The 16377-nt window shown below is 42.1% G+C and overlaps 1 protein-coding gene across 2 annotated transcripts in view; it reads right to left on the reverse strand.

The window, feature by feature from the left end:
* ITK (IL2 inducible T cell kinase) overlaps positions 1 to 16377 on the reverse strand; it is a 31476-nt gene that overhangs the window by 7470 nt on the left and 7629 nt on the right. The window contains exons 2-9 of one of the 2 annotated variants that reach the window (XM_009956833.2): positions 9590 to 9694; positions 6617 to 6698; positions 5090 to 5218; positions 4399 to 4439; positions 3471 to 3622; positions 2924 to 2989; positions 2681 to 2735; positions 337 to 416 (exon numbers count right to left, since the gene is read on the reverse strand). In XM_009956833.2, coding sequence (XP_009955135.1) covers positions 337 to 416; positions 2681 to 2735; positions 2924 to 2989; positions 3471 to 3622; positions 4399 to 4439; positions 5090 to 5218; positions 6617 to 6698; positions 9590 to 9694 — 710 coding nt within the window. The remainder of the gene's footprint in view (positions 1 to 336; positions 417 to 2680; positions 2736 to 2923; positions 2990 to 3470; positions 3623 to 4398; positions 4440 to 5089; positions 5219 to 6616; positions 6699 to 9589; positions 9695 to 16377) is intronic. The other variant, XM_086470735.1, reaches the window with a different exon arrangement.

The following is a 16377-nucleotide window of genomic DNA, read 5'->3' on the forward strand; positions in this document are numbered from 1 at the left end:
CTTGTATTACCCACCTCTGATTACTGCAACATATAGTCCGTGTTGATCCTACTGACACTTCAGTTGGGGGGGACAATTTCATCAAAATTACAACCCCAGTGATGTCTAAGGGACTATTTCTAGGGATATATTTAGATACAGGGAGTAGTGGAGCCTTTAATATGCTTCACGAATGGCAGCTAACTCTTCTGCCTTTTTTGGAAGTGTTTTCCTCTATCATTTTCATGAGCCTTCTGCTCTCTCTTTATAATGCCAAAACAACCACAGAGATTACACTCTCATAGAAGCCATTTCGTTGATGTAATTGATGTGAAAAGCTGCTGAGCTCAGCTGTACCTTAATGCTTTGGTGAAAACAGAGACCGTGTACATTCCAGGCTGCCTCGAATCTCTCACCATGAAGGCACCTTCCCTACCCTGTATTGGGAGCAAAGGAGAGAAAACTGGTTAGAGACATAACGGAAAAGAAGAAGCGGGCTGGGGGCAAAGCTCTGCTCATTTCAGCCCTGTCTATGCTCAGTCACAAGGATATAATAAACGTGTAGGAAAAAAAAGAGCCATCAGCCAACCGACAGAGCTTGGTCTGTTCCATGCACAGCCCAGGGCCTGCAGGTACACCCAGCTGGTCTCTGTTGGGTGCTATGTATTTTTAGCTCAGTTTCCTGAGGAAATGAGACTTATGTACTTGTGCTGAGTATGTGTGGGCGTGGGTACACGAGTGTGTGTCTCTCTGTCCCTCCAAGCCTCTCCTCTAGAAATTTTGAACCCATTGATTGTTTTCAACCGTATCTGACAGAATACTGGTCATAGCAATTTCCAATAAGTTCAATGAAATGGGCAGCCAATTGGAAAGGCAACCCCCTTTGAGCTCCCTCCATCAGGAGAGCAGCTACAGAACAAGAACACAATTTATTTAACACCAGAGACTCCATATGGGAGTGTATGAAAGATAATTTACCAATGTACCACAAATGGGAAAATCTTGGTCAAGATCCTGCTCTTTCATAGGTACCCCAGTCATAAAGTATCTTAACATAGATGCGTAGGAAAGCAGGCTTCCTCCACTCTGGCACTCACAGAACGATTTAATTTTTCACTGTAATTGTTTTATACTCATCTGAATGCTAAAATATATCATAGGCCATGATCCTGCAGGGCCAGCACTAACGGATCAGATGCCAGAAGAGAAAATTTAACATTACAGTTTGGATGTAATCTGCTGTGCTGACCTATATATTGATAATAAAACCCCACACTTTTCTTCTGTTTTTAGATAAAAAAGCTTTTCATCCCAAGTGGCTGATTATTTTGTTCCCTCCTTTGCTTTACATGGTAGATTTCCTCCATTTTATGTGTCTATCCACTCACAAATCTTGGTGCAAACTTAATCCACCAAGTGCATCCTGCCTCGGCCTCCTTCCCACCTCCCCAGCAGATTGCTTCAGCTGGGGTGAACACAGAGGCTGAAACTGCTACTGCATCCCCTGTGTATGAACTGCTGGCTTTCACTGTGCAGCTCTGCCCAGGTGGGACCGGGCAACTGAGCTATAAACCTTCCAGGGTTGTCTCTTCAATGCACGTTTGCATGACATCTACCATATCTGCGCTATACAAGATCTAGCACAGGGAAGCTCTAAAGAAAGGGTCTCCAGATGCTGTAGAAACATGTATGTCATGCACTGTGAGGGCTTTAGGGGCTCATCTCCCTGGCAGCATGGGGTTGCTTGCACAGGTAGGTGAGTATTGGAGACAGCATCTTGCCTGAGTTACTTTAAACTCTGTTCTGGCTGTTCTGTCTCACTTGACAGCAAACCTGCCCGAAGATCACTTGTGAGCTTGGCCACATTTCTGGGGGAAGCTGTGGTGGCTGCGAGGTTTTGAACCAGAAGGCTCTGCAGTCACACGGGGGTAGTTGCCACAGAAAAGTTGTGCTGGTAGGACCAAAAGGAAAAATAAGATCACTAAACCATGTGTGGACACATCCCGTAGGAGTTTATAGGAACTAAAAGATTTTTTAAAACCACACAAAACCACTTTTATTTCTATAAAATACTATCATTCCAAGAAACATCACTTTATTCAGGTCTCCTGTTAGTGTTAAGAGCTGATTTAAAAACTAAGGTTGTGTTTGTGTGGAAAATTTGAACACGAAATTTATTCTGTTTATTTTCACTAGTCTTCACTGGAAAACTCTGGCTCAACTGAAAAATTAAAGATGTGTGCTCACATGCACACACATACACACAAAACTAAAATAAAACCCCAAAGTCATACTCTTGGCTTTCACCCAAAATATTTCAGCATGAGATTGGTTAGATTTTTGGAGAACTACTGGCATCCGCAGGCCTCCTGCAGAGACAGAAAAGATGAGCTAAAATCACAGTTTTCAGTCAACACAGTGTTCTGAAATGGTGTTTTCCATCAGCCCCCGTTATTGGGTGTGTTTGACTGAAGAAGGATGGCACATCAGCTCTCTGCCCACACTCAGCTGCCGTGGAGGTAAGGGGGGTTGCTAGTGGTCCTTTATCTTGCATCACACAGTAAGAACAGCAAAGGATGGCAACGCAGGAGGAACTCAGGGTTCAGCTCTCTCTTACACAAAGCAGCCCTGGCAGGCTTCTCCTCTTTTGTCATTAATTAATTATTATTGCCCATCCACCCTGAACATAACACCAGTTTACCTCATCCTTGAGGAGTGTTTCTGCTTTGCTTCTGCTGATGTTCTTATTGTACCATCTGAAAACATCAAAAGACTCAGAGTCAGCGTTTTTAGGCCAGTAAAGTTTCTGCTGAAAAGGTTCTGAATTGAGCATCCCCAGCGCTAGCGGCAACACATTATGTGGGGCAGGGACATTTGAGGCTTGTAGCTTCTAAAACAAATCCAGGACACTTAGAGGCACAAGAAAAACACAGGCACAACTTACTCATATATTTGCAGATTCTCGGGTGATTTTTCCGCCAGGTAGCTACTTGGCACATAGCCTTCATGTCTGTTAAAATGCAACACAGCGTGAGAGTGCTAGTCAGACAGGATCTTCTCTGCATCTGTAGGAGTCAGGCCTGAGAGATTTGCCTGCTCTTTGCATGATAGAAAGGCTGGTAGTTATGTAGTTAGTTGGGTTACTGGAAAAGGAAACAACTTATTGCACCTCTAAACTTGGACAGTTTCACAAATTTCAGCTTTTTCCTCCAGGTGTATGACAGCGAATATCAGCCTGAGCTAAGGACAGCTTTATTTTTTTAAAATTAACTTTCAGATCCTTTTTCTTCAGCTTCCTGAATACAAGCAACATCAAAGGGAAGAAAGTTACTGTAAATAACCTTCCATCACTCTTTTCCTGTACATCAGAACATAACACCAGTTATGTTGATGCTTCACAAAAGTTATACTAGAGGCCAGCATATATGTTAAGAGAAGAACAAACTGGATTTAGAAAGGATTTGTAAATTGGCTGTTGAAAAGGGACTTACCCATTCTTATCTTGAATCAGCCACCAATGTTCCTCAGAGCTGTCAATCACATAATATTCCTCATTATATTGTAACGTCAGCTCCTGCGGATTCTGGGCTTCATAGTCGTATATGGCCATGACTAAGGCTTCCTTTGGGTCTAGCAACAATTTCTGCACAAATTAGGAAAAAGGCTCATCATGTTCATATTCATAAAAGCCAATGGCATGCTCTCTAAAACATCTCCCTGGCAAGCACTGCTGTCCTCTGGGTTCAAAAGCCTCAAAACTAGGAAAGCACCCCAGGGCATCTAGTGGGGTATGGTGGCAACATGAGAATTTCAGCACTTTCAAACAATTTCATATAAAAATTTTAGTTGCACAGAAAATAGTGATCTACTCCTTCTTAGGGCAGGATTACCTCTGTCTGATCTATTCTTCACAGATGTTTCCTAAACTCCTCTTAAAAGCCTCCAGTCATAAAGTCTCCATGGCCTCCCTAGAGGGATTATCCCAATGCCCTGCCGCCCTCCAGTAAGGCACTCAGCCCTAACAAACACCCTGCTTCTTCCTTCTTATTAAATAAGCCAATGACATTTTGTCCCATCCACAACTGGGTTTGGAAAATCACTCCTCCGTTCCTCTCCACAGCATCTTTTCTTACATCCCTCCTACTTCCCCAGTTTCCCTTTCTATAGATTGAAAACAAATACAGTTAAAGCTTCACTCACCATTGGAAAGCTATTTGTGAAACCAAGCTGTCTTTGACAGAACCTAACTCTAGTGGGATGCTGCTGATTTATAGCTTATGAAAAAGTATGGGAAAGGTAATAGAAAAGCCCAGAGAATGTTATCACAGGTGATATTCTAGGTCACTGCGCCTTGGTGAACCTTAATGAGGTTAACACACAGGATGCTAAGGACAGCTTAGCGTGCCTCACTGCACTCACCCGGTTATCTTCAGGAGTGGGAGGAAGAGGCTTCTTTGAGGCTGAAATGAAATCAAGAAAGCTAATTTGAAGTAAATCTGGACAAAAAAAGGGGAGAAACCATCAAGGTAATGAATTAATAAAGGTGATACCAAATCAGTGGATAGCAAGCCTTGGTCTTTTAGAGTAAGATGTGTCAACAGCATGCAGCTACACAGTGACCCTCAGCCACACAACACAGGTTTGAATCTGGTGTACAGATTACTTATGGAATTACCCAGATATAAGGTAAAAGTGTCTTGGGTGAAGAATGATCGAATATGCTTTTTCAGGAGACAAAGTAAAGATTATGCTTGGCCATTGAAACCACAGAGGAAACATGGTTAGGACAAAATAGGGCACACAGGGTTGAATGCATATATCTCAAGAAAGTTGTTATTATGGCTTATCAACTGACCACAGCTGATCAAGTTCTTAGTTCTCCATCCCATTCCAAAAACAGCAACAAGCATCACACAGAGGAAAACATTAATTTGAAACAAAAAGTGCCATGTACAGTAAAAGATAAGCCAGAATATCCCAAGAAGCCAGCAACACACATGTCTCTTGATGGAAATGTACCATGATATTCTTTGGTGTTTTGTATGAAATCTTTTACTTTTGCTAGGAATAAGTATTTTCAAGGTCAGGCTGGTCTTAACAAATCCCATACCAGTTTTGGTGGGGTCATACTCCACACAGCCAGCTGCCAACTTCTCTGTCTGAGCACAGCATCTCCACTTGCCATCTATCCAAAAATCTGGATGGCACTTTGAAACCAAACTGTTGTTGTTTCTGGTTTCTGCAAAATGTTAGTGGAAAAAAAGGGAGGGGGAAAATGAATTTATTTGCATTCACATCAGCTCTGAAAGACATCTAGAACTGAATGGAAATATTCTGCACTCTAAAGAAGCTTCTTATTCTTGTTAAATCAAGCGTTGGTGAATATTATCAGCCTTCTCCATTAATGTTTTCCTTTCTCCTGAAAGGAGTGAATACCTCCACTGATGTGGAGGAATAGCTTTCCTGCTGGCAATAGAGCCCATCCCTCTCTACTATAGGAGAGCAGAATCCTACCAATGAGACTCTCTCTGTAAAATGATAAACACCAAATCCACAGAAGGAAGGTCTCATGAAGAGAAAGAAAAGGTGGCAGGCCATATACTGATGATTCCCATGAAAGTCTACAGCTCTACAGTATGTCTATTTGTAGGACACAGACACTTGCTGCTTTGGCTTAGTGTTCAGAAGAAGCTGTACAAGCTGGCATTCACCAGCACTAAACATTTTTTGCACATGTAAATACCAGTCTTGAATGTCTGCATAAGTGATTAAAGGTCCTTCTTTTTGAAGCTCAGGCTGTCTATCTGTAATAATAATTTTCCTTAAAGAACAAAAAATTTCAAGAGACCCTTCAAATTGTCCAAGGGAGGGGACAGTCTCAAAATGTTGAATGAGAAGACATGATAAAGTAGAAGCTTGGAGCGTGTGTACTCCAGAAGGGGAATAACTGGTTGCAAGAGTAAGGGCATGAACTTAACACCTCCATCAGGCACAATGTTTTCAGAGTGAACAATACAGTAGCTTGTGTTATAAAGCAGGAAAAAGCTATGATGGAAGCCTGGTGCAATTTTCATGTAACTAAGTAACACCTTCCTTACGTCCAGTATTATGCTTCGTTTCTGCCTGCGGTGGTTAGTTACCGCGCCTTCACTTCAGAACCATTGTGGTGAACCATGGCACAATTCAGGAGGTGAACAGGAAATGAAAGCTACCCATAAAAATGTTTCTTAATAATCATGATTCTCTAAGAAGGTTGTCATCTAAACAAAAAAAATCTATTAATAAGAGCTGAAAAGTCTTCTACGCAGAAAAGATTAATTTCTTTAAAAAATTAGTTATAGAAAAATCTTCATCTCTTCCTGAATAAGAAACCTCAAATTACAGTAAGATATTAACAGTTTACCCTAGAAAGAGGCAAGTAAAGCATTCCATGTCCAAATTTCCCACTGCTTCTGAAAACACACCCACCAAATTTACAAGCAATTTGATTTTATAACCTCATTCACCATTACTACTTTGCATGCTTAGATCCAAGACATTGGCTCCTCTTGCACATTTTCTCTGCATCATAGCTTGTGAGAAAACTGGTCTGGGATGAGAAACTTCAACAATTAGGTGAGCACAGGGGTTTTATTACCTTCCTTCAGCGTAAAGACCCATCTCTGCCGGCTCTCACGATTGGGTGCAAACACGTACAGTATGTAGTTATCGTGGACAATCTGGAGAAGGGAGTAAAGAAGGGCGCCAGCCATTAGAAGCAATCCCAGATATGCTGGGCACGATGGAGTCACTGAAGGAAACAGGCAGCAGCCCTCATACCAACAAGTTAGATGACATGGGCCTGATCAGAAGCATCTCAACCTCATTGACTTTTGATTATTTAAAACAGAGTAGAAACCCTGATCAAGAAAGAATTCTAGAGAAGCAGTGTTTTAGATCAATTTTATGCTGATAAGAAATGCCCTTGAAATCAATGGAGATGTAGCAATTTCAGTCTGCAGAGGATTCAGCACATTACTCACTGACTACAGTTGATCCTTCTAAAGCATCTCTGGGGAAATGGCATCTGTTTCTTATCAGTTTCTTATAAGATACCTTCAATTAAGATCTAAGAGCCAAATTTAGCTTTTCTTGTGTCAGTATAAATCTGAAGCAACTCCCTGGAGATTATTTAGATTCCTATTATTCTTCAAAGTTTTTAATAGCTTTCAGTAGGATTATAGGGGGAAAATAAAAGCTGGAGCAGATGAACAATGAGCAATCAAGACGCTGTTTTCATCAACTTGGCCTTAATGACCAACAAACGAAGGAAGAGAAATACAGAACATTTGTGAAGTTTCAGACCAGGGAGTAAAATCATCACAAGAACCAAAATGACTCAGAAACTGAATCAGATGACTACATTTGGGCCTAAAATTTGATGTAACACATAATCTATAATTCTCTTCCAATATTTATCTCAACTTAATTCTAAATGGGGCCTGGTCTCTTTGATGCACAGATGCTCTGAAAAACTTTGACCACTGCCTTTGAACAGAGGTTTCTACAAGAAAGCAGCTGTTTTTCAAAATTTCTCCAGGAGCGTAGATGAGGCAATGTTGATTATTGTTTAAAGAACAGGAAACATTTGCTATCTCTTGGCCTGAAGCCCTTGCAGGCACACACAGACAACCATGTGACTCAGTTGCTTTGCATGCTATGGAGAGATAAATTATAACCTCTTTTACAAAAGACAGAAATAGGGGAAGAATAATTCCCCCTTATTTAAAGCCACTCCTGTTGATATTATTGTTATGTCTGTATAATGTTTTGACAATCTAAGGCAGATTTTGAAATACGCAGTAAGCAGATCTCCAAAAGACGTAGCCATGAACATGCACAACTGCACAAAATAACTCATTTCATGCCTCTCTGCAAGGAGCTCACTTGCTAGATAAGCCACACAAAACCAAAAAGCCACTGGTGGTTCCACAGAAGATTTACAGCTGGGTGCAGCCGAGATATTATTTTTAAAAACCCAGATAATATCATTTTACAATACACCACAAAATTAACTGTGGAGCAAAATTCAGATGGGCTACAAGCAGAAGTGGTTACCACCACCTCAGCGGAGCACTGTCCTTCATGACTGGTCCACTGTTACGATCTCACCAGTACCAGCCACCACCTTCACTTTGTATTTTGCTGTTCCTACAAGCATTGGAGATAGGGAGATGCAAATTTGGAAATTCAGAAGGAAAACAATCAGATCTAAGCATTTGATCCTTCTCTAGTCTATGTTCACTCAAGTTAAGAGCAGTTGAGGTTCCCCCATCAAGCATTCCTCCAGCCAGGCAGCTCCTACTCAGCCTCAGTTAAGAGCTTTCCTGTCGGGCTGCTCATTGAGAGCCGTCTGCAGTGTACGACAGCATCTTCTGCTGCTCCCAACTGCTCATAAACAAGGCTGTAACACTCTGGTCATCTCGTTTCTTGTGTGCTCATTATGCACCAACATACCAACATTTTGTAATATTCCAGGACAATTTTTATGATCCTGGTGGGGACTACCCCAAGCTGGAGGGCGGGTTTCCTGACCCAACCTAGTTTGGGAAATTATTTCCTTTCCCTTCTCTTATCTCTGCTAGGTAACATTTTCCAGGGCTCAGACTAGAGCATGGTGGATATGCACTTTTACTGTTCAAATTAAGATTTAGAGAAAACTCTGTGAGCTACTGCATGATTTGTCAGAATGACAGTACCAAGCCAAGCCTCCAAATGGATGCTGGTTTTGAGACAACAAGAATGGGGGGAAAAAAAAAAAAGAAATCTTGCTTTATAGTTATCTTTTTTCTTTTTATAAAGTTATCTATCTTTTTTAGCATTTATTGTGTTCATGGATCACAATCATTAGCTTTTATTTACAAATCTGTGTCCAGATCATTCACTTTTAAGGCCATCTGTGAACAGAGATGACCATTATTTGCTGAAATCCATAGACCATAATTATTAAAAAAATACTATCACCAATATGATAAAGTTCTGATAAATAGCAGCACAGGGAGTAACATAATAAACTGGGAATTTGTCTTGCAATAACTGAGCAAATACTCTGTGGCAATGTAAATGTATCCCATATGTATTAATAATTAACACTAGGCAATGTTTTCCTCATTCTAGAGCTAGCACTGTCCACCTCTTGGTCATTAAGCCATCTCATCACTAAAAGCCCTCTCTGTTCAGGTCTGGAGCAGTCTCCCTAATGCATCACATCCACCAGTTTCTGATGCAAAGGCCACTGAATGTATTTAGTTTCAGCACCACACAGGTAAATTGGCCAAAGCCCTGGGTGGATTCCCCATGTGAAAGATGGGCTTTCTCTGAACATGAGTTAGTGGGACAGCTGAATAGCGTGTTAAACATGGGGTATGATTGAAACCAATGAGTGTAAGCGTTTACGGATCTTGTAGTAAGACTCGGTCTCTGATTCGTTTCAAACCTCAATCTGCTTTTTCTTCCTTTGTTGTTACTCACCCTGATGTTTGGTTCATTAACAACTGCACTGTGAGGGAGAATTTTATTGAAATTCAAAATGAAGTGATAGCTCTATCAGTATAGTCACAGACAGACTCACCTGGAAAGGATATTTATACTGACAGGGAATGATGATGTCAGTTTTCACAATTTCCACGCATTTAATCCTGGAAAGTTCCACAGAACCCTTCAAAGTCCTTTTCTTCTAGAAGACAGAGAAAATCATTTGGGTGATGCTAATGATTGTGGATTAAGTGAATAATTACAAAAGACTGTCATGTGCATGGGAGATTTAATTTTAATGGAGCAGAAGCAAATTAACTGATTATGTAAGACATTAAAAGAATAAAGAATCATTCTCATATATGGCACCTCTATATGGACTGCACATATACATACATATATGCACATACATATATTTCAATTCAGCACATGGACTCTTAGAGAACCAGTCAAAACCTTTGGTTGGAATTCAGTTTGTTTTTTTTTCCCCAACAAAATGAAATGCTCTTTTAACCAAAAAGAATTATTTTCATGAAAAGTTCAGTTTAATAACACTCCTGTTTCATACTGAAAATCTATAAAACAATAAATATTTTATTAAAAAATATTTGGGTACTGAGAATTTCAAAACTATTAATTCTATCTAAAATGTAACATTTTTACTGCATCTATTTTTCCAAGAAACAAAACATTTCTCTGTTTGTATTTTGTCTGGATTTTTAGCTAAGAAAAAATAACAGGAAATATTCTCAAAAACTTGATGACAAAACTATTTTTCTGGCAGCTTCTGTTGCGTTATTATTCATCATATACCTAGATAACAGTACGGGCAGTTAGGAAAGGGTAAGAACAGAATAGACATCCAAGTATCCTAACTACCTCAGCGTGCCCTATTTCCTACTGAATCCTCTCCCCGCAGCCCCTGGGCGAGTGGCACTCAACTTTCGCAAGGGTGGGGTGAGGCGGACACCGGCACGGGGCAGGCGGGAGCTGAGCTAAGCCTTGGTACCTGCTGTGTGCTTCTGAAGGATTCACTACAAATGTGTTTGCTCTTCGGAGGCAAACTGGTTTCCTGTTTTGATTCGTTTTCAGCAGGGATTAAACACTAGCTATCTCCCAGCTCAGTTTTGCAACAACGTGATGAAATCCGTGAGATTTAAGAACCCCCAAAACACTGCAAAACCTTCTGTTTTTTAAACACAGGTGACTATCAATGGAAAAAGAGCATGAACTTCAGTGACTGCATTGTACATGTCATGGATTATCACTCAGAGACACAGCAAAACTTTGGCAACCTTCTCGCCCTCCCTTGGACCCCCAGCCCAACCCTTTGTGTCCTTCACCCTCCAGCTCCCTCTTGCCCCTTGCTCCCTACGTTGCCATGACCCTGCAGCTCTGCCCCACTGGCAGCGGCCATCCCCGCCTCTGTGCTGACCCCCACTGCTGCTCTGTTGCTACTTTTCATCATTAAATTTAGCCTAAACCAGGGAAGCTGCTGCTGCTGCCACTGGGGATGGGGTGAGGTTTGCCACAGTGTACCACCAAACAGCCTCCAGAGAGGCCCTAAGGCTCCCCAAACCCCATTCTTGCACAAAAGGTTGTTTTGCCTTTGTATACTTGGACTTGAGGAAAGACAAGGAAATTATTGCAGTGTGATCTGACATTGCTCTTGCTGGACTTTGCTGGTGTATTTTGGTTTTGTATTTGTATTTGCTTACAGTTTAACCAGTGCCTCTGGACTTACTGCCAGGACTGTCTCCTGTAGACAACAACTGCCTATGTAGCTCTATGGGGTGGAATCGGATTTTTTTATATCAATAAACCCAAGGCCGTAAAGCACCCCTAAATGTAAATACCAATTAACTATCAAGAGTATTGCCAAGCCTTAGAAGGTCTTATTGCGCCCCATTTTCACCATCTATTTTCTTTCATTCTTGTCTATTCACTTCTTTCTTCCAGACTTGGCTTCCTCTGTCTCTTCTCCACAACCTCCTCTATCATTTGTTCTGCCCCTGGGAGTTCTACCCTTTTGATGAGACACAAAGCCATTTATTTCCTATAAAAACCTTCAATTTTGCTAGCATTGAACCCTCCTTCATCCTATTCCTTTGAAGTCCCAGGGTTTAACCACATGCACTTCTCCTCGGAGGCTTTAGGAAGCGATGCTGTGCCAGTCTCATGCTCTGCTTTTTCGCTGCAGACTGGTTTTTGTTGATACCTTTCAGGACTCTGCTGAAAGACAGAGCCCAGCCTTCTCAGGGAGCTTTGTCCAGTCGTCCCGCAGCTCTCATCACCTACCGTGCTCCTTTTAATCACATAATTCAGCAACAGAAGCTCCTTATACTCTCATGTTGCAGTGCAACGTCAGGGTGCATCCTGTAGCCAGTGCATTGCCCAGCAGATCTGCAGCAGATGGGACTTTGTTGATAGAAAGCAATTACAGTCCTGTAGCAGCACAAACAACTAGAATTACCACTCACAAACCAGGCATTACCCAGAAACTGGGCTGGAAACTAAACATATCCCTGCTTTTGTGATGGTTGACTGCACTTTAATCCAACAAAAGCAACTGGGCCATTTGTAAGGGAGTGGAGAGGAAAAGCCTCTTAAAAATGGACTCCAAAACCCCTCAGAGACTTGTTTCTAAGAGGACAAGACAAAACATGCTGACAGATCTCTGCTTGTTGTTTTCAGTCTGCCTGGAGTATAATTAAATAGATGTTTTAGGTCAGAAAAAACATCAGTGGTCATACTGTGTAATGTGTGTGGAAAGATAATGAAGTCGTGCTGCTGTCCCACGAGAAGTACAGTGTGCTGCAGTTCAGTACATTCTGGTTTATTTCTTTTGGTCCGTTATTTGCAATATGGCAATTCCAGGAAAGAGAGCTAACAGCTCTGAATGGAGCCAGGTGCATCATGAGCCCAACGCATTAAGGGCTTCAGCTTTGGTGTTTCACAGCCTCTTGCCACACAGCTCCAGCAGCTCTTTCACCAATTAATCCTTTAGTTTGTGTCTACTCCATGAACTAGATGACCACAATGGTCCCTATTTGCCTTAGATACTGGGACAGTCGACTATGGAACAATTGACATAGCCCTGCCCTGCAACACAAAAAGGCATCTCAATATGCTTGCTTGGGGAATGAGCCACCTGGCACCTACCATGTGCTAAGACTACACAACCACCAACACTGCTACTCACCCACGCCACAGCAGCTTGGCCACCCAACAAAATGGATCACTTTTCACCAGCTCAGGGTCTGGGGCAGGGGAAGGAGCGAGGATGCGGAGCTGCAGGTGACACAGATCTGCGCCATGAGCACACTTCCTGACCGCAGCTCCGCATCCTCAGGGTTTGTGAACATCTGAGATCTTCTATGATATGGGGCTGCGAAGTCTGAGGAATTTGCTGCTTTCTGGCTAACACTTTACTGTTCCCATTTGTGAAGCCCGTTCATCAAATGCATTGCATCAAGCATTTTGGCTGAAGGTCCTTTGGTGGATGCTTAAAAGTTTTGCTGAACCCCACTGTATTTACCAAAGGGCCCTGGCAACAATAAGTAGCCACCAGTGCAGGAAGCAGAAGGAATGGAGAGAGGCCAAATGCTAGGGAGAGGTAAGGCAGGGGTGGGCAGAGCCTTATATCAAGGAGCACGGGAGGAGAGAGCAGGCAGCATTTTCTGGCAGGCAGAAAGGCAGCATGCCATGTTTCATAAAGCTGCCTTGGTTCAAGTGTACTATAATAACTTGTAGCTTGTTTCTTTTGTGCTGGTGAGGGGAAAAACAAGCAATTAAGATCAATGCAGCCCCAAACTCCTCGTCAGCAGTAACCACCACGGGCTCTCCATGCTGGGCTTCCCTTGCCCCATGTCACTGGGTGTTTGCATTCACCTCTCTATCTCCCTCTACCTCATCGCCATCGCCCATGCATCCCTTCCTTTGCAATGCCTGCTGCTCCTCCCAGCCCAGCCAGGCACCTCACAGCAGAAAGGAGTATGTTCCCCTCTAGCCCTGCTGTGTCCCACCTTGGACATGAGGTCTGTCTACAAGCCCATGTTTGCCTGCTGCTCCCCAGTTGCAGCAGGACATTTTCCCTTTGTAGGAGGGTAGGGGGAAGCTAATTTATAGCTTCAGTGGAGCAAGGTAGGAAATTCCAGTCCCTCCTTTTGCTCAACCGCAAAAACATTTCCATCAATAGAAGTGTTTCATGACCTTCTCTGTAGCATCAGGATTTTTTTGTAAGAATCTGAGCCAAAACTCACTTCTTGTTTTCACTTACTGTCTTGACTAGAAGGAACCATTCTGAATTGGTGATTAATTAGTCAGGGGTCTTTGCCTTGGCTCTTGGCATGACACATTGTCCTGTGTCACCTGCTCTCTATCCCTCTGCGCTGGCTGGGCTCAGTGTGCAGCCTGGACAAAGGCAGAAACTGATTTTTGGGTTTCTTACTCTGTGGACTTGAGGTTGGTGAAACCAAACCAGGTTAATTTTGTCAATGCTGTATACAGTCCCACAGGAACAGGCAGGAAAAAAAAAGCAAAAGCTTTGACTTCTGCACGCCACTACAATGAAGCGTATGTAAGTGTGAAAAGAGGCTTGCATGCACATTGAGGTATTTTTAGAGTGGCAATGAGAGATGGCTGTGCTGGTGAGAGCAGTGCCTTCAACATCTACTGCAGGCACTGGCTTTAAGAGGACTAACGTACCTCTGCAGAGGGCTTATACTTGCACAGTGAAGGCTCTCTAGGTCCCTATCTACAGCTCTTACTAGTGACGTGGTAACTGCACACAGCAACAGCCTGTTAGCAATAACGATAATACGACTCAACCAAATCATACTACCATTACCTGTAGCCTTATCCCACTGGTTTCTGAACTGTGGTACCTGTGCACCATGGTGTGATGGAGAGGTCAAACTGGGCTCAGGAGAGGGCATGAGCTAGTTTCAGGGAGCAGAAGCAAAGCAGCTGCCCTGGGGCAGCATGAATATCAATTTCCTTTCTAAAATTTGGAAATACAGTGCTCAGCTTCCATCTGTGTTGCTGTCCTTTGGCTGCACTTCCATACAGAAAAGTGTATTTACTGAACTTAAGTGCTGTAAATTCAGTCTGGGATCTTCACACTTTTTTGCCTTCATGTATGTTACCACCTGTCATGAAGTTGTACTGTCAGACATGCCTATGCAACCCCACTGCTTTTAAGACCAGAAACACCTCCACTGCTGATACACAGGCAGCAACAGGACAGAAAAAGAAGCAGAAATCCTTTCCACTCAGCTGATAAGAGCTAAGAGTGAACAGGAGTAAAAACAGAGAGGGCCCTTGTGTTCCTAGAGCCCACAGCTGCCGCTGAATGCTCACAGAGGTGGATGTCTTAAGTAACAAAGCGACAATTTTATGATGTTGCTATTAAGAGCACAGTAACCATTTTAAATATTCCCCCCAGCTATGAAGAGCAAAGGGACACAGTCACAGCTGGGAAGTGGTGTGGGCTGCTCCTGGCTCAGCACACATTCTCTAGTAGCACCTGACAGCAATGAGCTCAGGCTGACATAAAATGGGAAAAAAACCCAACAAATCCCACCATAAAAATAAATGCCTGTCTTCAGAATAATTCAGGTGGATTTCAAAATGATTGAAAATGCTATTTAAAGTTGAAAAGTCTTTCTCCCATAGAGCTGTCTCTGAGCTTAAGGATAAATAAGGTCTAAGTTTCTACAGTCAGATCCTTCAAGATATTGCCTATCTGCTTCCAGGAAAACATTTGAGGCTGTTTTTGTAGTTTTACTCTAAATGGCAGGTACTGACCACTCCAGGAGACAGGCCACTTGGCTCATGGACCTCTGATGTGATCTATGATCACACTTTTATATTCTCATGTGCTTAAATTAAGCTCAAAATAATATAGGAACATATATCCATTGCTTGCTCTGATTTCTCTCCACATAACTCTGTAAGAAAATATTTACCATAGCCACACAGTGTTAAAGCTCTACTTGAGCTATTAAAAAGTCACTTTATGGACGATATGAGTACATGGCTTCAAGGCAAGAGGCACCATTACAGATCTAACCACTGGTAGGAAATAAATGGGTCAACGAACGGACGAATCTAATGGACCTGTCTGTCTCTTTGCAGACAGATTAATATTGATGTGAGCAGAACTGCAAGGTGTAACACCTTCCAATGGCAGACAGCTCAGCTGGCTTGGTGAAAATCTTTTAAAATTTGTGACATGTTGCTGCCTTTCAGGTATGATTTGCTTCAGGCCTTGCCGAGCTTCTGAAGTAATTTGGAAAGGAATTTCTTTATTTGCTAAGCTGCCCTAATTCTGCTTATGCCTATGATGTTGCAGCGTCTTCAGTTTATTTAGACTATGGGTGTCTCATAGTCATGTGCTGGTGCTGAGATAGCAATTAAGAAGAATACAGAAAATAGTAACTAGGAGCTTACAAGATACCGCTGTAATAAGACAGACTTAATTTTAATGGTAATTTTCCTACTATGGTATTTTTCCACTGACCAAAAGACTCGAGCATGAACTTGAACCTCCTTGAACACTGTGTTGATACAATTATTTTCTATTCCTTATCATATCCCTTATCTATACGTTGTGGTATGTGCTGTTTTTATCATTAATAGTTAGGATATTAAGAACTGTTGACTGCTGGATTGACAGAAATTTTGCCTGAACCCTAGCATCATTCAGTATTTTGAGAGTCCTATCTCTTACTAGGAAAATCAATAGTTTGAGGTTTTATGGGAAACAAAACAATTTAAACAATTTTAAAATGAAATCTGAAACCTAAATTGAGAAATTTGAATTTTAGAAGAAAGTTGTAAGGGATTTTGCATTTCCTGACAATACTAAGTGCTCCAAAGGAA

The sequence above is a fragment of the Leptosomus discolor genome, chromosome 10 (genome assembly GCF_034619465.1).
Source record: "Leptosomus discolor isolate bLepDis1 chromosome 10, bLepDis1.hap2, whole genome shotgun sequence".
Lineage (NCBI taxonomy): Eukaryota > Metazoa > Chordata > Aves > Leptosomiformes > Leptosomidae > Leptosomus > Leptosomus discolor.